This window comes from Strix uralensis, chromosome 15 (genome assembly GCF_047716275.1).
Source record: "Strix uralensis isolate ZFMK-TIS-50842 chromosome 15, bStrUra1, whole genome shotgun sequence".
NCBI lineage: Eukaryota > Metazoa > Chordata > Aves > Strigiformes > Strigidae > Strix > Strix uralensis.
This window is the reverse complement of record NC_133986.1, coordinates 21,671,452-21,693,585: the sequence shown is the minus strand read 5'-3', so window position 1 is coordinate 21,693,585 and position 22,134 is coordinate 21,671,452. Positions and strand designations below refer to the sequence as shown.

Genomic DNA, 22,134 nt, shown 5'->3' with positions numbered 1-22,134 from the left:
GGTAGTGTGATATATTTTCTTTTTCCACTGACCTGCTACCTTCTGAAGAGATGACAAGCATCAAAATCACATCATTACATAGTCTGTTTCTTCAGAGTGAAGTGAACTCCCACATGAATAGGGAGTGATTTATGAGTTGAGTCCTTACGGTGAAGAGCGCATGAAGAGCACTCATTAACCATGAATTAGATAGCTAGAAGATGAGTGAACTATTACTCACATGAGTCAATCATCTAATTATCACAGACAACTGATGCAATCATTCTACTTCATTTGGTTCAGGATAAAAGACCTGATTCCGCTCCTTTTAGCGGAGGCAGTCTTTAATTGTGCACATAGTGCTTTGACTTCACAGGGGATGATTTCCAAGTCTGGACTCAGAAGTGATGAAAGTTTCACTCTGGTAAAATTTAAATTTGTAATTTTTCTTTTGTTTCACACAGAGTAGCCTATGTAGAAGAACACTGTATGCTGTAAAGTCTGCCATGACTAGCAGTGTTTGAATGAAATGGGAGGAGAATTACAGATCCAAATCCCCATATGGTTGCTTCCATCGTTCTGAAATAAATTTAAATTGCAATACTGCTTTTCAGGTATCAGCTTATAGTCAGTAAAACCTAGTAATAAAAGTGTTTCCCCGTGTAATAATTCCTGAGCTGCATGATTAGAAATGAAGTGTCACTTTGCATGTGTCATAGCTTTTATTCTGCATGAATATGACACATCTTAGTCTTCTGGAAATCTTTTTTTCTATGCAGCTTTAACACCAATGTATTCTTTGGAGTCTGAAGACATACACAATGTTTTAGAAACAGGTTTCTGATGATTTATCTGAATGATCAAACAATTGACTTATTCCTGGGACTGCTACATTGTCTCTAAACCCAAGTATCCAAACTCATGGCTCTCTAAATTAATACATTTCCCTTAAATTAATATATATATATATTGGAATTTTTTTCTAGTGCTATTGAGCACTGAAAGTATGCTTTCTTTCTCTTGTGACCACGAAGATTACACAAGCTTGACATTTGTTGTGATTAAATGATGAAGTTATCACATTGTCATAAGACTTCAGGACTTTGAACAGAACTGTAGAGACAGCAAAACTAATGGTAGCATCCAAAAGATTTGGAAAAACTGGTGTCCACTCAAAATATGGCAGTACAATTCCAAAGAGTGACTGTTTTTTCAGAATGAAATGACTGTTCAGGCTTTGCTTTCCTTTGTCCTTTCACTTGGTGGGTGACATAAGCAGCAGTATTGAATCAAAGGCTGCTACTGAATATTACCTTGCTAGGATAGGAAATAGAGCAGATGAGGAACTGATGGGTTGGTTCTCCCTCAGATGAGAGAAAGTGACTGTGTTAATGATCTCACTCAGTGACAATTAACTAATTGTTCTTTTCCTTAGATGAGTTGCACTAGCAACTAGGATGAAATTTTACAGTCAGGAACAGAGTTTCCTCTAGACATTTCTTTTCTTACATGTAAAAAATCACAGTAGTACCATCTGTCTCTGCCAATAGCTCTGATTGTGACTGGATTAATTCGCTCCTGATGAATGTCTGACTGTCATTCACTCCACTCTTTTACCACAGCTTTGGGGGTCAGTATCCTTGTGGGATTCCAAGTACAGAAAAATTACTCTTCAGAAGCCTTTCCCTCCTTTAGATCCATCAGGTTTTGGATGACCAGTGTCTGCCTTTCAGGTTTGAGGCCTCTCAAAGTGAGAGTGCACTTGTTCCAGGTTGGGTAACTCAGTCACCAGCACATATTTAAGGCATTAAGCTGTAGTGAGTAGGCAGACAGGATGGTCTTTATCTCTTCCCTCTGTTTAATTACCACCTGTGTGCTGTCTGAGTACCACAGTCACATCATGTCTTAATCACTATATTAGAGGAATCACAACACATCGAGGCACAGCCAGAAAAGGTCAGACTTAAATACAAAACCTAAAGCCTGGCATCTTCACCCTATAATTTCCTGGCACTGACTGCAATCATGCAGCTTCCTGATTCACAAATGGGACCTGCAGGATCTTCTGTTAGAGGCAGCCGGGACCTCCTGGTGCCCACTTCTTCTTTGGGCGCTGTGCTGAGATTGCCTTTATGACAGTAGTGGATACGATTCTTTATGCTTGATGAGTGTTCAGTGGGGCAATAAGGATGGTTAGGGATTGTTGAGAAAGATCTCCAAGAATAGTGGTTTCTGCTTCTGGCTAGTGGGTAAATTTAGGTCTAGATTTTCACTTAAGTGATCAATGATCCATAGTCTGAATGAAATTTGAAGTGGCAGCTGCACATTTTCTGCTTATTTTCAGTAGTTATTTAAGTTAATGATCCAGTGGCCCGTATTATTTCCCTGTCTTCATTTTCAAAGCTCATAATTCCTTTTTAAGTACAATTACCTACCATACCCAAAGCGGTGTTCACACTGTGACCATCTTGTTTACCAGTGTCATGTCCTAGAGACCAAATTCTTTCGTCCCTCTTTTCCTAGATAATGAGTCAAAACCACTTTCTGCAAAGAGGAAAGTAATGCTGGGTTCAGTTGGTACAGAACTTCAGTGTGGGAGTCTGCAGGGACATCACATCTGTCCTATCTCCTTATTTCATTATATATCAGTCCTGATCCTGAACTCCTGACACTCCAGAGCAATACAAGTCAAATCTGTCCATACTGGTGTATCCTCTCTTGCAGACGTCCTGTTTTTCATACCTTCAAAAAACACCTTCTAGTCTTATTTTATTCAGCTCAGTATGCTTCAAACATTGCTATAATAATTCCCTTTTGAAATCTATTCTCATCCCCAAATCTCCTTGCAGATCAGTGGTTACCAGAGAGGGGTATGTGCAAACTGGGTCCCTGAAAATGAAGCCTTTTATTGCAGTCAGTGTCTGTGTTGTTGGTCACAAAAGTAAATCTGGGAATCCTTAATGGGGAGAACAATAAGTCACAGAATTCAGAGAACAAGTGCCAAAGTTATGTCTTGTAAAAAGCTATGCCTACATCCAGAGGTTCTCTGTCTCATCCAAACGACCAACCCCACATTCTGCTGCGATGGGCTGTGCTGGGATTGCTGGCTGTGCTCACGTTTTTAGAAAGAGAGGGCCCTCAGAGCTGTTCAGATGAGTTGGCACAGGAGTTGATAGGATGCTGTTTGGCTTTAAATAAGATTTGGTTGCATGTAGCTGACCAAGTCATGAGAAACACAGAAGCAGAAAGCAGCTGCATGTTTTCACTTTCTTTCCCAGGCCATGCTCACTGATCCCTTCAGAGGGTTGTGATTGCTCTCTGCCATGTACTACATTTTTTTTTGAATGAAATACAAATAAATTTTCAGTGTTGGAATTCCTCTGGAAATCTTGCTTCAGCACAGTGCTGGGAGTTGTATACCCCTAAGCAGTTGTTTCTTCCCTTGTAGCAGCTGTGGCAGTGACTCCCAAAGCTCCACATACAAGACTTCACAGTGACCTTTCAAAGGAGCCCACCTCTAAAGGGACAGTTGCCTCCAAAGTGATATTGGCATTTAGGCTGTTGCAACATCTCAACATTAATAATGGTCACAGTCACTTAGGGTGACACTTTTCAAATCCAGAAAAGGAATAGTTTTTATTTTCTTTAGGTAATTTCTTTTTCTGTATTTAAGCTGGTGCTCTGGCTAGCAAGATATTATAGCTCCCTCAAATAACTAAAATAAATAGTCCCATACAATCACTTGATGACAGATTTACAAGAAAGATTATTTTCAATGTGAGATTTGCAGTAACAGAAAGAGATACTTCAGAAGCTGTCCTATTACTTCGTGACAAGATTGTTTTCCAATATTCTGATATTCTGATATTCTCATCTTCCCTATTCACAGTGTGAAACACAAGAGTGTTTTTTTCCCCATTATTTCTCACCAAAACCTTGGTAAAGCATCCAGACAACCACTGCACAAGACTCTTGTGGGTTTTATTACCTGACTTTACTCCAATGATGTTCTTAATTTTGGTCATGCTGATACACGGACATTTTTTAAATACCAGTTTACAGCTGGCAAGTGTCACTTAGCCACTGCACTTGTCTGTTAGCCAGCACACAATGTTTTATTAGTTGTTTTCACTTCCTTGTTTCTAAAGGCACTACTGTTCTTTGTAATTATAGTTCTAGGTCAATCAGACATTTGTATTGATTTAAACCTGGTCTGTTAAACACGATTGAGCTTTCCCATGCAGGGCACTATTGCCACCCTGTGGCCGTTTAGCCCGTCTGTTAGGCTCAGGAGGCTGAGCCTTGCTTATCCTGCAGTCTTCCTCTGCTTTATGGTTGCCCTTTGCTTTCACCCGGATGCACAAAATTAGAGACCTAAAGCATTAAGGACAAACAACCCTAACACTTTCAGCGTATTATTTTAAAATCAAAACCATTTCTTTAAAAGAATAAAAGCTATAAACCTTGATCCTGCAAATACTTGAAACTTTTCTTCTGGAAGCCCTTACCATGTATCCTTCAAAGTTTAGCAAGTTGTGGTTGTTTATCTTTAGGAACAGAATCCAAAAAGGTTGTCAGAGAGGGCATAGTAATTGTCTTAAAACTCACTGGTTTGGTAGCAGCAAAGGGAAAAATTATTCCCATGTGCATGGTCAGTAAAATAAGTGCTTGGTAGAAAAGAAAATTTTGGTTTTACATCAGGAAATGCTTTCTAATAGTGAAGGACAGTGAATCACTCACTGACTAGTTTGTTGGAGGGATTGTGAAGACTTTAACACTGGAGGTCTTAAAAACAGTCAGTCTTCAGATATGGTTTATGAACAGCTGATCTTATCTGAACTAGAGAATAATTTAGATTAATCTGGCATTTCTTTCTTGTCCAACAACTTTACAAGCTAAAGAATTATTGGACTTTCAAGTGGGAAAAGAATTGCGTCTGTGAGGAATGCTTTCCTGGTAGATTGGTTGACTTGATTGTCTATTTACGATTTATGTTAGGAAAGGATATGATGACAGAATAATTTCGTGTCATGTAAGAAAATAAAGCAGTAGGTACTCCGTTGGTTCTAGGTGCAAAATCATTGAATTCAATTAAATTGTGACAAACTTAGTTCAATCTATCTAGTTGTTTCTGGATAAGGGAGAGAAAGAGCTGTGGGTTGTAATATACTTTCTTACTACAAGTTCTTCCTTTTTCTCACTTTTCCCCAGGGAAGTCATCAGGGCACCAAGCCTGTCTGAGTTCCAGGAGTATCTGGATGATGTTCTTAGTGTTATGGTTTAGTTTTAGGCAGCCCTGAAAGGAGCAGGGAGTTGGACTTTATGGATCCCTTCCAACTAGAAATATTCTATGATTCTATAATTCTGTTCTACCAGGTTCTTTTACAATTATAGAAAGTCAACAGAAAACATGCAGTCATCAAAACTTTTAAGCTCTGTACAGTGCAATGCTGTTGAGATGTGTGAGAAACTCATGGCTGAATCAGAACCCTAACTGCTAATATTGCTTCAGAGCTGGCACAACTGAACAGAAAGTGATCCCAGGAGCACGCAGTACACGTCCCGTCTGATCGTGATTTTGCTGGGAAGTGGCACTAGGGAGATCAGACGGGAAGTGCCGTGGTAGCAGGTAATGATGGAGGGCTCACATATACAGGGTTGTGCATACAGGGCTTTCTGGCTTCTGTCAGAACATGAATGTATATTCAGTGTTCATTTTTTTTATTTATCTTTTCTTTCTTCTAAAGGAAAGTCTTCCCTGCTGCAAGCCATAGTTTTAAGGTTTTATGTGATTTAGTATAATTAATTCTAAACTGAATTGGAGGTTCTGCAAAAAAATTTCCCACGTTGCACAGAGCATAAGGGTACAGTTTTCAGAAGGAGATGGAAGTCCCAATTTTTAGCACAATTTTAAGCATTACGGTGCCAAATAATCTTTCAGAAGCAATTTCGGTGATGTCTGCATCATAAACTCCATCCAGCCAAGCCTCTGCCAGGTTTCAGCTGTGGGGACCCAGGCACTGTCATGACATATGTGACACTCGACTGACTGTATTTGCCAGCGCAGGGTGTTGGGTGTTGTGTAAGCAAAAGATATTGCCCATGTTACATGTGGGCCCAGAGCTTGTAATTACAACGTTGCTATGTATTTTACCTTGACATTTTGCTAGCAGCTTTTTGGCCTTGAGTGAATGATGAGATCATTTTATTTGCTGGTTATCATCACGTTTGTGCTGAGATGTACGTAAACCAATAGTAACAAAGACCAACTTTTGACAGCACGTTAGTAGTGTTCTCCAGGCTTTCACCTATAAAAGGTCAGATTTTTGAATATATTTTGACATCCTAAGATTCAGCTTAGGATCAAGTTAGATTTATAAGTGCACACAAATTCTGCTTTAATAATGGTCAGAATGCGTTAGAATGTCAAATCTTGCTGGTAGTTCAACACCTGACCTCCTTGCATGCTCTCATAAATCCAGTCAAGTGTGTTCCTGCATCTCAAAATAAAGTAATGCCTAAAAAAATCTGTCCTTAATTCACTTTTGAAAATAAGGGATTAGAATTCTTTATTGCTTTGATTCTTCTGAAAAATCTATCAAGTCTACCCACAGATGTGATTCCACTCTGAATTCTGAAAAGGTAGTGCGGTAAAAAGCATTTTTTAAATATTTTTTTTTCCCCACAAAGGAAAGCATCCTTTCTATCTGGCTGAGGCAAATAATAATGCATATGCATAATACATACTGGAGATCATAGAAGGAAAAAATGTGTTACATCTGCTTCCCTTTACCCAGCCAAGAATATCTGGCGTGTTAACACTGTCACAAATATGAATTATCAGTAATTACTGTGTCTTATGCTAATAGATAGCTAGAGTGGGGAGAAGAATACCAAAATAATGATTAACACAACAAACTATTGCATTTAATCAAACTGAGTTTTGGAAACAGACGTTTGAGGACTGTGGTGGGAGATAAAATACAGTTTGTGATATGCACTGAAAAATGAATTCAAACAAAAGTGGACCAAAAGACAGAGAAAAATGTAAATATTTTTTTAAAAAGTGTTATATAGTTTGAACTACATAAAATTAATTAAGATTTCACAAATGTGGAGACGTTTCTAAATGATACACAGACACAGTATCATTTCTTTAATGGCAAGAATCAGTAGATGTTTCTGAAGGCCCAAAGTAACAGAAGGATTTAATGAACAATGTACTTTGAAGCAGGTGGGAAGGAGGAGTAGTGTTTATGGAATGAGGGTGGCTATAGCTTTTATTTCTGAAATTATATTCAGCATGAGATCTGAGATTTATTAAAATGAGATTTTTTTTTTTTTTTTTTAATAGTGTTGCTTCACTGGACAAGGTCAGATAAATAAACCTACTTGCAAAGTCATCAGTACCACTATAGTGAGTTTCATAGGTCAGGATCTGGTCCTCATATGTTGTCTTTGAGGAGCTGTATTTTTAAACAGTGACTAAGTAGGTTAACCAGCATGAAAGCCAAGCAAGCACAATTTGCAAAACTGTGTTTTGAAAAATGGTGCAAAAATGTAACACTTAGCTGTAAAAACGTGGTTATTTTTCCTGTCTGCTCCTACTGGTTCTCAAAGTCTTAGGGCCTGGGTTCATACTGCTTCATTTGAAGAAGCCACCCAAAATGCCTAATTTAAAAGGTTACTCTTTATTCAGAGCCAGGGCTCACTCTCTAGCTAGCAGGGCAGAAGGTGATTCAGATCTTCACTTAGCAGAGCTGCCCTCTTTAGCTCAAGTGCCCAAAGCTCCTGTGAAGATCCCTAAAAGAAGTTACCCAGTGTAAATGTCCCCAAACGCTGATTTGCAGAAGAGTTCATAAAATTCTCATGCAAATCTTTGGACATTACTTTGAGTATGGTTTCAATAGCTGCAGAGAACAGTAGATGTGAAAACCCCCAGAAAGCTAATGATTCCTAAATCTACTGTCTTTTAGATCAGGAGTTCACGGGGAATAGGACAACCCCATGAAATTGCAGACAGAATTTAGGGAAGCAAGGTGTGATTCCCCTACACTGACATCTGAATAAATAGTAAGCAAAGAATACTCGTTCTGTAAGTATGGCATAAGAACTTACATTGACGTAAATAATCACAGCCTCAGTTTTAAATCTTGTCAAGAAATACCACCTTTAATATTGAGAAATGTAAATAATAGGCATAATATTCATAAATCAGATCAATTATTTTCTGATAGAATGATTTTTCATGAAATAGAATCATTTCAAGGAGACATGACCTCATAAACATTCTGAAGGGGAAACTATAGAAGTAATCCATTCTGAATTAATTATTTAAGTGTTTGTAAGTGATAAATAGTCAACATTTATATTGGAAACTGCACCAAGTGAAATAAAAAATGCAAACTGAATGGTAACATCTTATCCTGATTTGAGATACATTGATATTTTAGAATTTCTCCTTAGAGACACATTCCATATGAGACTCAAGTCTCCCAGCACTCAGAAAGGCTGTATGATTTATATGTACGCAATTAGTGGAAAATCTGTGGAGATCAATTCAATTAGAAATACCACAGACGATGCGACATACATGAGCTGGATCTCAAGGGAAGTTGATCAAGTATTTGGGAATAATGTAGTGCTTTACAAGCAAGGGGATAATATAATTCTCATCTGCAGCTCATTTGTGGGAGGTGCTGAATGTTGCACATGAATTGACAAATACCCTGTGCTCTGAGATATTAAAAAATCTTAGCAATTGACATTTGTATACCCAGCTACTGAATCTGAGTAGTTAAGCAATCTGTGGGTTGCGGTTCTCTATGGCTGGTCCATGTCATACTCAGTCCTCACAAAAATAAGCATCAGAATTATTATTTACATTTAATCAAAAATAAATGATAGGACACAAAATAGTAGAAGTACTGCACTCTGTTAATGTACTTTGTTAATTGGTGAAAAATCATTTGTTCTGCTAATAACACTCAGCTCTAAACTTTCTTTTAATCCTCCTATCTGCCTTCAGAATCTCCGGAGGTAATTTATATCCTGGACAAATTACAAAGTAGTTCCTGGTCTCCATTTCTAACTTGTTGCTTTTTTGTATCACATATTCTGAAATAATGTAAAAATACTTTAATCGCTTTTTCTGTGAGTTATTAATGTGCTGCTTCACATACTATCTCGTATCATATCTCCTCATCTTGTTTAAAAGGCAAAAGAACAGCTAAGAAACCGTCAGAATCTTTAGGAAACTAAAGTTTTAACTATTGTAACATTGAAAGCAGAATTATATCGACCCCAGTATCAAGCCCCCTCAAATGTCCTCAGTATTCTGAGTCCTATCTAATGTTTCTATGCTAATTTTGCAGTCTGACCTTTACACGAGTAGACAGGTGGGAAAATACATGTATCCTGTCAGCTGCCTAATGACTTCCTGATCGGAATCGACTGGTTTATGTCCGCTGTGCCACCAGAAATTCCCTCGTTTATGCTGAACTGATCTGCATTTAAATAAGCCTTAGTGAGAGTACTTGAGAGGTGAAGCACTGTGTAAGATCATAGCCTTTTGGTTACAGGTAGTATTCATTTCTGCAGAATTTTTAGCCAAAAAAATGTGTAATTTCTAAGTTTCTTTTGTAAGATGGCATCAGATGCTGTGCAGATGAAGCCTTGTTTAATTAATGCCTGAATTATGGATCAGGTTCTAAGAGCTGTTTTAAAGCTCTGTGCACATATGTCTGTAATGTGTTCTAAGAAACAATTTAATTAGACTCGTTGAGGTAGTGGTTTCATTTGGACCTTGAAGGACTTTTCTTCCGTGAATATAACTGTTTCGTTTCAGAACCTATGGTCTCCACAATGTCCTGTGCCTGTCAGTGCCACAATTTCATCATGAGATGTACGGAAAAGGACTCTTTCTGGGGGTGGGGTTTAAAAATGTTATTTGATCATTTTATCAGGTAATCTTTAAATCCTGGGTTACAAGAAGTGAATTCGCTGAGCACTTTCATCAGGACATTTAAGACTCCATCATCTCTCTCCTTACCAGCCTCTTTGTCTAGCTAAAGTCACACCTATATGAATGAAAGTTGTTCCCTGTTGCTGAAGATATCCATCACCTTTCTCTGTAGCTTTTCTGGTTCTATAGTGCTTTTTTTTTTTTTTTTTTTTTTTTTTGCAATGAGCTGACCAGAACTGTGGCTGGTGTCAAAATTGGGAATGGTGGCATAATGATGTTTTCTGGTTTGGTTTTAGCTACTTTTTCATTATAATTCCTAACATTCCATTTGCCTTTCTACCTGCTTCTGAGGTTTTAAATTACATTTTTAGAGGACCGTGTACAATGGGTCTAAACTATTTTTCCGGAGATAATTTAGACCATCATTATGTATATGTAAAATTAGAGTTATTTTTCTCTGTGTATATTACTTTGCTTGCATCAGCACTTAATTTCATCTGCCATTTTATTGTCCAGTCATTCAGCATCATGCAAGCCTTCTGTTCATTATCAGAGTTAAATTTTCATGCTGGGTAATTTTGTATTACTGGCAAACATTACAACAAAGTTCTACTCATTTCTTTAGACTTTGGCTTTTGTCTTTAGTGCAGATATGTGTTTGAACTAATCCTATACAAAAGTGAGATATAATGTATGCAAATGAGCAAATAAATGAAATAAAATAAGAATGTTAATAAAATAAGAATGCTACTGAAATAGATCCAGAAGATCCAGAAGAATGCCCCTTTACTGGTTTTTGCCCCTTAGTAAAGATAAGAGCTGTAGAGGGTGAAGAAACAGCCTGAATATTTTACTTCTCTCTGTATTTTGGAATATTACCAGTATGTGTTTGAATGTGGTAATTATTAAGTGAAAGTATGTGGACTGCTTTTGGTAATTAGATTATAATGATCCTTTGTGTTTTCTATAATATATGTATATAGTGGTGCAACACAATGAATAAGAACTTGTGGGCCTCCCTGCTTAGACAGTGATGTAAATCTTTTAAGAAACTTGATCCTATGAGTTTTTCAGTATTTCAAAATAATCTTAAATTTCAGAATTTCACATAAACATTTGTAGTGTTAGGCCCTGAATAAGAGGCCCTGAAACAAAGTTGACCTCTAGATGAACCTCACAACTAAATGCTATTAGTATCTGTTAAGTAGTAAAATCTGTATTAATTATTAGTATCTGATCATTAACGAAGTGTGTATGCTCACTAGTGACAGATGCAGCTCGGACAGAATATAATCAGCAGTGAGGATGAAATGTCGTGAGAATGTACCCAACTTCCCTTGTTCAGCTTGTTCGAGGCTGAGAACCCAAGTGTTTGCCTTGTTAGAAACTCCCTTGGTTCTCCCCTGAGCCCTGGCCAGGCTCTGGGGGGAATCCAACAGGAGGATGAAACCAGATGTTTCCACTCAAAACAAAGGTGCCAGCTATTCTGGGTGGTTGATTTTTGGTCCCTAAGGCTGGACCCGCTCACAGCGACTCTGGGTGCCTCAGCTACGGGTGGACGCCCCGCGTAGGATTTCCCACTCGCTGGGACAGGCTCAACAAATCCTCGCTGCACCCGGGGCTGCCCAGCGCCTGCGGGTCTGGGTGGTGGGAACGGGTGTGAGTGGGGATGGATCTTCCTTAATCACTATCCTCCCCGTTGTGTGGTAATGATTAGGTGCATTGCCTTGCTTAACTGTATGCAGTAATAATTTAAGTGTACTATTCTGTATTTTTCTTACTGCTTATTTTCTGTATTACTTGGTTATATCCTTTAATTATTAACGGTAAAATCAGCCTACTCTTTCCACTCTGGTGTCTGAGTTTAATTGACATCCTCCATCAGCAGAACAACATTCTAAGACCATTCCAACCTTAATGAGCTGACAGTATGCTAATTTGATTTAAGTAATAACTGTTTTCTAATTTTAAACTCAATTTTTTATCCTATTTCAAAAGAAAGAAATCCAATACTAAGATTATGTTCTTTTTATTTGATCATAGTTTCAGCTGCTTTGCCATAGAAAATTACTGAGTTCTGCAGATGAATACTGGTTCTTAGCAGTCAATGAACCAAGGTCCATGGAAGTCAATGAAAAGAATGCCTCTTGGTCTTAGTGAGCTCTGCTTCACGTTTATGATGGGAAATGTGGACATTACTAGTGAAACTGAGAGTTTGGAATTATGGGACTATACTAATGTACAAAAGTTAAATTTCACTATATTCTTTTTTTCACATTTTTGGAAGTCCATAAATTTATCAAATAATGTTGAACTAGGAGCATGTGTACTTTTTTATTACTCTTTCAAAAAAAAAAAAAAACCCAAAAAAACCAACTCACAAAAACCAAACAGTAAAACATTGTCTGAAGGGCAGAGGCTGAGTGATTATCAGAGAAAGAGCACAAGCTGATTGACAAGGTGAGATAACTTTGTGGGTTCAAACTAGACACTAGTGGCTTGGCATCTAGAATGTACTCTGAAAAACAGATCGTGTAATAACGTTTTGTAAAATTTCTGTCAGTCTGTGCATTCTAGTGCACAGCCCCATTTTGACAGGATGATGTTTCATTGCACTATGCAGAGAGTGGAAGTCAGCTGAATGTGAAAAACCTTTCTAAGATTCTGTATCCTCTCAAACCTTTCCTTACTCTTGGTCTGACGTTTATTGTGTATGGGCCTAGCATTCTGGTCCTGGTGTATCAAAGCTCTTTCTTAGGGATAAAGCATGCATTGAAGTGCTTTGTTGGACTCAGACTAAAGCATCTCATAAAATAAAATAATGTTTTTTATCTTGGAGTGGATGGGAGAGTTTCTTCCTTAAAGAATACAGATCCAGTATTCTTGATGACATCGGAATAGGAATCCTCCACATAGGTTTTGTGTAAACCTCTTACACAATTCACACACTCTTACACAATTTGCATTGTGTGAAGGTGTGCGTGGGCTGGTGTATTACAGGCAAATAGTATGGAATTTAAAATGACAGGAGTTTATTTCATGTCTATGAAAACATGAACAAGAAGTAAGGTTTCCATGAAGCGTAGAAATACAGACAGGTTTGTGACCAAAAAGGACTGTATGACAGCAGATTGTAGCCACTGTTCTTTTTCTTAGTTAGCTGAAGTGCTCGATGTGTAGTATTCATGTTCTCGTTTTACTGTAATTTTGAAGAGTATAGCTGCAGTGTAATCTTACAATTTAACCTGGGCTTTGTATATGGTGTGTTGTGCGCTGGTATGTATTTAATTTTAAAATGAAACAATGTAGTTGCTCTTTATTTTTATTTTATCATTTACCTACAGAAAAATTTTACCAAGGCAAAAGTTTACACTATAACATCACAGGAGAGGAAAAAAAAAAGAAAGGGGCAAACAAAAACTAAAAGCCGAACCAACCAGAGGACAGATTGCTGTTTACCATTTATCAGATTAATGCAAGCAATACTTCTCATCTTCGGCTCACTTGGATCTTTTGTTTAGAATTCAATCTAAATCTACACTACAACAAAATAAAAATGCATTCTTCTTCAAGACTGGTTTGTTTCCTCCGGTGAAGATAGTTTGTCAAGTGCTCCCACCTCTGCAAAAAGGAAAACAATAAAAAGGAGAGAATTAACATGTGCAAGTATGCATATTAATCTTGGCAATTAAATAATGAAATCCAATTTCAGTCATAAACATTTTTATATTTTTCTTCTCTCAACTATAATCAGCAAATCTTTGAACTTCTCATATTTTAATTTATAAACTATTAAGTTTCTCTTTTGAATGTTAATCATACCTTCCATCTATAATTTCACCTTTTTAGAAAGAGCGGTGACTGAATAACAATGAAATAATATCAATTTTATATATCAACTGATATTGCTGGATCCCAGCATCTCAAAGGTTTTAGTATTACCCAGTTACGGCTGCCATCCTACAGCCTGCTCTATAGGGGAAGCCTTTAAAGCTGGAGTGAGCAATTTTCAAGAGAAAGAGCTGAAGGCCACTTTAGTTATCACCAAGATACTTCTTAGTAGTTAAAATATTCACTTTATCTTGCAGATCAAAACGTATCTCTAATCAGAATAACCATTCCCTGAATCTGAATCCCATGAGTGGGATTTTTCTCCCTCTCGTCCATATCTAAACCAATATATTTAATGTAGTAAATTTTCATTTGAGCAAAAATATTGAAGTGTCTCTACCATAATCAAGTATGTCTTTCACCTCCTAAATCTACAGTTCTGATGTTGTGTAACAGTTTGTACTAGGTCTTGCCGATAAATATTGTTAAGGGATAATATGATGACATCCTGTGTCCTTTAAAACCTGGGAATACAGGATCTATCTCAGGAAAAAGCCATTTTATACGATCTGGAGATCCCTTTTTTTGTAAGGACAGGTAATAATACCATCTTTTCTGAATAAAAACAGCTGTTTGTCATCACTATCCTAAACAAGGAATTTTTACTTAGAGTTACAATACAGCCTTTTTTGCTCATTAGTCCCAGGGAAGAAGTAATTTGTATTTCTATGCATTTTATTTTCTTGCCCAACTTAGCGGCTCTTAGAGCCCTCTTCAGAGAGCGCGTGCTTGAGCTCAACATGTTTTGCACCCTTTCTGGTGTGTCCAGTTATCGGGTTTACTTGCTAGGCTCACGTAGGAGTAAAAGAGTGTTCAGGGCTCCTTCTTCTCAGTGGCACGACAAACAAGCTACTACTTTGTCCACAGTAAATATACATGCTCTTCCACTTAAATATATATGTGAATTATCTCAGGCCCTGAGTAATAACCATAAAGAGTTTTTGTTTCAAATGCAAAGTTGATTCAATAAACATTGGGTCGATATTTTCAGTAGTGAGAATTATTTCACTTGAGTGGATGCAAATGATTTAGAAAATCATGCCAAAGAGGTACAGAATTTTGATTCCTAGATACACAGAAAATGAACAGATCTCTTGAAAGTCTCTTTTAATAATTAAAATACAAATGTAACACACAGTTCTTTGTTACTTTCTAAAGCATATACTTGCCACAGAATTGCTTCTAATTTGTTGTATACAAAGGTAAGAGTATAGAAATTACAGATTTCTTGAACTGTCTGCTTTCTGAGATGGAGAATTCCTCAAAGATTTGCAGTAAAAATAACTTTTTTCCTTCCTGTTGTTTTCTTTGCAAATATATATAATGCTTTTGAACATTTTGTAGGTAATTTTAGAAGGGCTGAAGAGGTTTTTAAAAGCTCAGAATTGTGGGTTTGGTTGTTTTGTTTTGTTTTTTAAAAAAAGAAAAACTAATGAAAACTCTGAAGCAGCCAGATTTCTTCTTCACCTAATGCTCTAATAAAATTACCATTCTTATAGAATCTGCTGTAAGCTCAGTTTTACAATTTTTGTCACAATTTTGAGACTCCATGGAGTTTTTACTAGAGCATTTTGAGCTGTTTGTCAACATTCAGCTTAATGTTGTTGCAATTTTATGATGTGACTGTATTGTAGATGCAGAAAGGGAGACGCATTTCTTTTGCCACTAACGAGTGTTTCAGAATTTCAGCCAACTGTTCTTGGCATTAAACTGAGGTCTTATCTAGTTTGTTATTGAATTGTTTTATACTGACTCCCATGTAATCAGCATTTAGTTTGTCTTCTAAAAGCTGGGTCCATACAATTTTAGTAGCAGCTGTTATTATTTTCACAGTGCCCAGAGTAATCAAATGGTGTTAGAACCCAGCCATGCTGGATATTCACTGAGCTGCAGTTTGGCAGGACTACCTGCCCTCTCCCAATCAGGCCTAGTCCTAAGTGCACTAAAATGGAATTGACAGTTCCTCCCTGCCACCAGAGGTGCTGTTCAGAGTCTTGCACATCCAATTCTATAGCAGACTTGTGCATTCAAGGATAGTCCTATCTTGCCAGTAATTTTCACACCAGAAAATTGAAAGATTAAAAAGGTATTCACTAACCTTTAAGATGCAAGTAAGTCAGAAATTCAATTACTGTGCGCACAATGTTTTCATCAGCCAATGGTCTTCCAAGATTCCCTATAAAACAAGTTGGTTGTTAATTAATGTTAACATGGTATAAAGATATATTGTATGTGACAATGTGGCTAGGTTTATAAGGTCTCTGAAAAAAAAGCTGTCTGAAATTTCCTTTTCCTTAAAGTCCTTAATGGCAAACCTCATTTCATGAAAAAACAAAGCCACATTAAGGTAGGTAACTGCAATTCTCAGAATCAAAAATGCCCAATTTTGTATGCTACTGCTGCATAGGAGCTGCTTTGACACCTCAATGGTCATTAAGGCCTTATGACTTCTGTTGCAGAAGAGTTATCCTCTGTTCTCAACTCTCTCCTTCGCATCCACTAGCCTGAGATTGAAGGGAATGGTAAATTTAGCAAATTACATCAGCTTTGCAAAACAGTTAAAAGCTCTTCATGTAGTCTGACTTTGTTCCCAATAAGCCACTCAAGTGATGTAGATGAGATTTGTAGCCCAAAAGCTAGGCCTGGGACTTCTCTAAAATCTCAGAAAGGTGTGTTTTTGCATGTGTATCTAACACAATACACTCTTTGATCTTGTGGCGGTAGGCCTTTTGATGCTTTCCAAACGGCCCAATTTATCAAGCTCCCTGGGAGATTTTCATTGCACTTTGGGAGGTTGAGAAGTACGCTATGTCTACTAAAAAAAAAAAAAAAAAAAGGGAGACATCTTGCTTTCTATCAACAGGATGGAGAATTGTTCTATATTAGAGAACAAATTATAGGTAATTTTGCTAAGATTTAGTTCTCTGCATACAGAACAGATGGGTACCAGTATCTGACTGACCGTTCATTATTACATCACTGAAAAATATTGTCCCTTGATGTTATCACAGGAGATGTGTTTAATCTCAGAAAATAGTCTGAAAGACTGACTTTGCAGCAGGTGAATGTTTGGGGGAGTTCTTCTGTGACAGAAGGAAAGATTTAGGCTTCTAGTGACATACAGGTCAGAAGGCAGAATGATCCCTGTAGCACAAATAAAAAAATATTGATGCAGAGTTGTAAGGGACAGGAAGTTTCTAGTATATAGAGAGTAAGCATTTAAGAATACATTCAAGAAATTTGCATCTAAAAGCCTTGTCTTCCAGTCTTTGAACTGACACAAAGATGTTGTTATTACTTGCATTAATAATACTTGTATTATTGAAGTTTTCCTTAATTTAATTTTTATTCCCACCTAATCTGTTACGGATTTTTGTTGAGATTAATCATTATTATATTAGTAGTTTATTGACCCAGATTTTATTACCAATGTATTACTTATTGGATAAATATTTTTCTTTAGTGACTTGACTATATTGTACATGTGTATTTCTACATATTCTGCTATTGACCTTAATTCTGTATAGCAAATTACTTCCAGACTCTAGTATGCTCTTGGGATTTAAAGATTTTCCTGATTATGCTCATAGATTTTTTTTTTTCCCCTTGGACCTCTTGTTAAGTAACTAATACAGTTTACAAGTTCTTCTAGGTTATCTGGAGAGCTTGTGAATTTTAGAGCATTCCCTCAAGGAGAGTAGTGCTTTGCATGAATCCTTTTCCAGTACTAATATGTATGTATATTGCCACTTTAAGATACTTTTGTAAATAATCATCAGAATTTAACTTTAAAAATCCTTCATTTTTAATGAAAATAAGAATTCTGACTACTTTATCCATTTTTTAATATTCAAATCTTCTTTGGATAGGAACCCTATAATAAACTTTAGCTTCAAAAAAAGCTTTTGATGAGAGAAGAGCATCTAAGATGACGTTCATAACAGAGGCAGTTATATAATTTTCAGGTCCCATTCAGACACGTTTGGTTGGGTTCACTTGTAAATGTGGAGGTGCAGCAGTACCTGGCAGAAGAGTCCATAATTCCTGTTCTCCCTGTAAAGGAGCTGGTAATAGATCCACAAATGGCACCAAGTTGCAGGGTGAGCTGCACTGTTAGATTACAGGTGCTTTTCACATTGTTCCTGACTGGCAAAACATTATTTTTACACCAGTGTTTGGGAATGTAGGTTCTTCCTTTTTTTTTTTTCCCCCTCCTTTTTCCACCCCCCCCCCCCCCCCCCCCCCCCCAAACCCCCACTATGTATGTACCAGAACTAAACTGGCAGTTACTCTGAGAATGTAACAACTAAGAAATGTATTAATGTAACTGTTCTATTTACATATTAATGATGCCCATGAAATTGTAATTAAGCACATTTCCTGTATTTATTAACTTCCTTTGTGTTAGCTACATTTGCTTTGTGCTGGCTGGATTTAAGCCTGCCAGAGCTGTGAGGCTGGGACTTTGTTCTCCCCCATAGTACCCCATGCACACCACTTGCTTTGGCTGCAGTGAGAACAGGTCACCCCTGGACAGTCTAGACATGAGATTCATCCCAGCTCACTTCAGGTTTCTGCAGCAGATTTAGTTTCTCCTCAGGAGAAAGAAACAGGTTTTTTTCTGAAAGTTTCTACATCTTATCCTGAAGTAGGTGTTCAAACTAAATCCTAAAAGTGCCAGCTTCTCTTCATAAAGGGAGTCTAGACACAAATTGTAGAGGCCCAGCTTTGGATGATGAATCCAGAACAAGGCTGCTGCCTTTTCCTTGCCATTTACTAAATTCTGCTACATGCAACCTCAAAACAATATGTTGACCTGACTTCAGTTTTGACCAGGTTCTCAATCTTTTAATGAAGATAATCAATCTTGTTTAAATACAGGAAATATTGTGAGACTTAACATGGATTTATTTTTTTTTTTTAATAGTGAAGACTCTTACAACATGAACAGTGTCATACAGTTCTGAGGTCTAGTTTCAGTTCTGGAGTATCAGAATTTAAAAAATATTTGCCAGTTTCTATAACTTTCCCTACTGAAAGATTCCTTTATGGGCTCACTTCTTCGCTGAAAAAATTTAACTCTTGAGTGTCTAGGGGGACATTTGAAATATTTATTTGAATATATGAAAAGAAAAAACTAGGTTTATTAAAAGTAATATGATCTATTATACTTTAAAAGCAACATAATTCTGGTACTTTTCCCTAGGCACCAAGATGTTTTAAACTATGATAAAGAGCACACTGAATGGCCAAATTTAATTTTTCTTCCTTTCACATGGTTGTTAGGATTTTTGTTAAAGTGCAAGAAGAACCTCGTATCTAGGTAGTTGGTGAAATCAATAACAGTAAATAAATTACTAAACATAAAAACCAAATCAACAATACTGGCTTTCAGAATTTCATTACCTGCTTTAATATCCTCATCAGGCTGTATTTCACGTTTACCGGTGAAACCATGTTTGTCATTAAAAGATCGGTGGTTATCTACTGCATCTGATAAATAAATTAAAAATCAGAGGAGTTAATTGACTTAACAACAATCTTTGCCATATTGCTTGCTTTTCATGGGTTTCAAAGAAAAGATCCTGGTGGTCACTTTTGATGTACAAAATGACAAAGAAGCAATTAATGTGTCACTAAATAAGATAATCTTTCTTCTGAATTTGTGCTTATGAGTTATATAATTTACAGACCCAATCCTGTACTACTCAGTTGCTGAAGCTGTTACTGAATTCAGAGGAAGTTGTAAAGAAAATGTAAGTTTGTACATTCACATGTAATTTGGGAAGTTGTTTTTGCTACTCTTTCCTCTATTTTTAGAAAATGTTTCCAACGATTTTGGCTAAAAGAACTGCTTTTGAAGGTTATTCACGTAAGCTATCTTACATGCCCCTGGTGCGTCTCCTCTCCCCCTTGCAATGGGCATTTCCTTTAGCAGTAAAAGCTGAGCCACACGACCTGTAACCAGGGATGATTCCTATTACCCAGTCTTAGATAAATGGCGCTTTGACAAGTACATTTTCGCACAGTATCTTTGCCAATTTGGTTAGAGCTGCTTTGAGGCAAATATACTTCCAGTTATATTGACTGAACCAGTTAATACATTTAAGATGCTTTTTTTTTTTTTTTTTAGGTATTCTTAAGGTTAATTAAAAAGAGTAAAGAGAATCATAGTAAGTATCTGTAGTATTTGTCACGTATTACTGAGACTGAAAATATAGAAGCATTGGTAATGTTATTACATTAACAAGAAGTAATGGTAGAAGGACAGATATTTGAGACAGCTTAGCATTTCACTTTTCTTATAATCTACATTTGTGATTATCCATCTTTGTCAACCAATGTGTTCCTGTATTTTAAACACTTTGTACATTAAATATTTTTCACATAGTGAATTGTTAATATTTACAGTCATGAGTTTGCATGTTATTGTTTTAATTTGTTTTGCTTTAAAAAAAAAAAAAAAAAAAAGAAGTAGTAGAATAAAGCCAGGTAGCAAAGCCATTTTCAAATAGATTTAAAGGTGAAATCTGAAATGCATTGAGAAGTGCCAAAATGTGACATTTTGTCATTCTTCCCTTGACATCTAAGATGCTATAAGATTTTGTAACACTTCAGGGCAGGGGGGAAGAGTATTTGTCATGTGAAAATTACAGCCCAGAAGCACAAAGAGTGACCTGACGTGCTTCTGGATATAAAGCCTCTCAGCACAACTCTGCTTTAGAAAAGAACAGTCATTATCTGTAAGAACTCAATTCTATAATAGGCATGTAACAAATACCTAACAAGTATTTTCCCAAATTAGTTTCTTCAGTCTCTCAGGTTTAGACAAAATTACTGTATTCGTCAGGAACGTGAGTAGCACACTACAGCAAACTGGTTTACAAAATAAATTAAAAAAAAGACCCCAATCCACAGCCTTCTGCATTTTGAAATAAAGCAAAAAAAAGAGTGCTTGACTTACGTGGCCCAAGCAGGTAACCAGCACTATTCAAAGTCCAGCCCCTTTTTTCTTTTGCCTTGAAGGAAAAAACGCAAAAATGTTATTGCGTGAACTGTGCAGTGCTTTCTGAAGATAAAGGAAACAACACCCAAATGGACATTCTCCTAGCAGAAAGTGTCTTCTGAAGGCTTGAAATCAAGAAATATTGTAAAAAATAAAAGCCAATAATATTGAAGTTCACCAAATATTAATGGTGAACTCTTGTCCCCTCCCCATCTAAGTCAATAGTTTTGCTATTGACACCCATGGGTGAAGATTTCCCACCACATAACTGAAACTGCAAATCACACTTTGGAGGCAGAAATTTTGACTTTATACTCCAAGTTCCTATTACCACCTGATAATCGCCTTAAGAAACAGCAATGTTTTCTTTTAATTGTAATTACATGACAGACTGTTTATTTAAAAAGTCCATATGTAGACCCCCTTTTCCGAGTCAGATGGGACACCCGTTCAGTTTTGGTCTATAAGCTAGACACTCTTTTTCCCCTTAGTCATATTATTTGTTACAAGTATTCAAAGCCCCAAATTCTTAACTAAAAACCTGTTTACTGCCCAAAGTGTTTGAGTGCTGCATCTTGTCCAGCCCATCCATCTAAATACAGCGACAGCGCCTGGCACTGCAAGGTGTGCTGGGACTTGCCCGGCGAGAGGTGGGTGCTGCCCCCGGGGAAACCAGTACTTACTGAGAAAACCAGTCCGAATGTTTCTGACAGGGCGGCACAAAGGATTAACGCCAGAAAGAGGAAACCAGCGCACCTCTGCATCTGCAAAAAAGCGCCCGAGGGTGAGCGCCCCCAGCTCCCCGCGCCCCAGTCCCGGCGCCGTGACGGACCCCCCCGAGCATGTCAGCACCTCCCGCCGCGGGTGGGCAGCGGGGTGACCCTTCTCCCGTGGGGCAGGGCGGGGGGGCACCCCCAAACCCCCGAGGAGGGGCCGGCCGGGGGGTACCTTGGGCTGGGGGGCCGCGGCCGCTCCCTCGCGGCGCTTCGGCGGGCGGTGGCGACAGGTCCCGCGACAGGTCCCGCGACAGGTCCCTCACTGCATGGCCGCGGGCTGGGCTGGGCTGGGCTCGGCTGGGCTGGGCTCGGCGCGCCCACCCGCTGCTCCCACCGCCCTTTATGGGCTGCGGCAGGGGCGGCCTCGGGGGGGGGGTGGGGGGAGCCGAGAGCCGCCCCCCCCCTTCCTCCGCCTCCCCTGGGTCATCCCCCCCGGGCAACCCGCTGCCTCGGGAAAGGCGACAATGACCGCGACTCGATGAGCGGCGCTGGGAAGCCGCGGGCAGCTGCGGGCAGGG

General features: G+C 38.0%; 1 protein-coding gene across 1 annotated transcript; it reads right to left on the bottom strand.

Annotated features, from left to right (window-relative positions):
- Window positions 1-13,273: 13,273 nt before the first annotated feature.
- GAL (galanin and GMAP prepropeptide) lies at window positions 13,274-21,838 on the bottom strand. Its single transcript, XM_074884899.1, has 6 exons — window positions 21,789-21,838; window positions 21,524-21,604; window positions 20,799-20,853; window positions 19,241-19,327; window positions 15,933-16,010; window positions 13,274-13,564 (listed from the first exon to the last, which is right to left on the bottom strand). Exons 2-6 carry the CDS (start codon window positions 21,602-21,604, stop codon window positions 13,512-13,514), a joined length of 354 nt encoding a protein of 117 aa, XP_074741000.1. The 5' UTR covers window positions 21,789-21,838; the 3' UTR covers window positions 13,274-13,511.
- Window positions 21,839-22,134: the final 296 nt, after the last annotated feature.

Bases quoted from the DNA above. Each gene is read 5' to 3' on its own strand.
- GAL (XM_074884899.1), bottom strand. From the start codon at position 21,604: ATGCAGAGGTGCGCTGGTTTCCTCTTTCTGGCGTTAATCCTTTGTGCC. The intron at 16,011-19,240 runs GTAATGAAATTC...CTTGTTTTATAG, and splicing joins TGATGAGGATATTAAAGCAG to GGAATCTTGGAAGACCATTG. The intron at 13,565-15,932 runs GTTAGTGAATAC...TCCTTTTTGCAG, and splicing joins GACTTACTTGCATCTTAAAG to AGGTGGGAGCACTTGACAAA.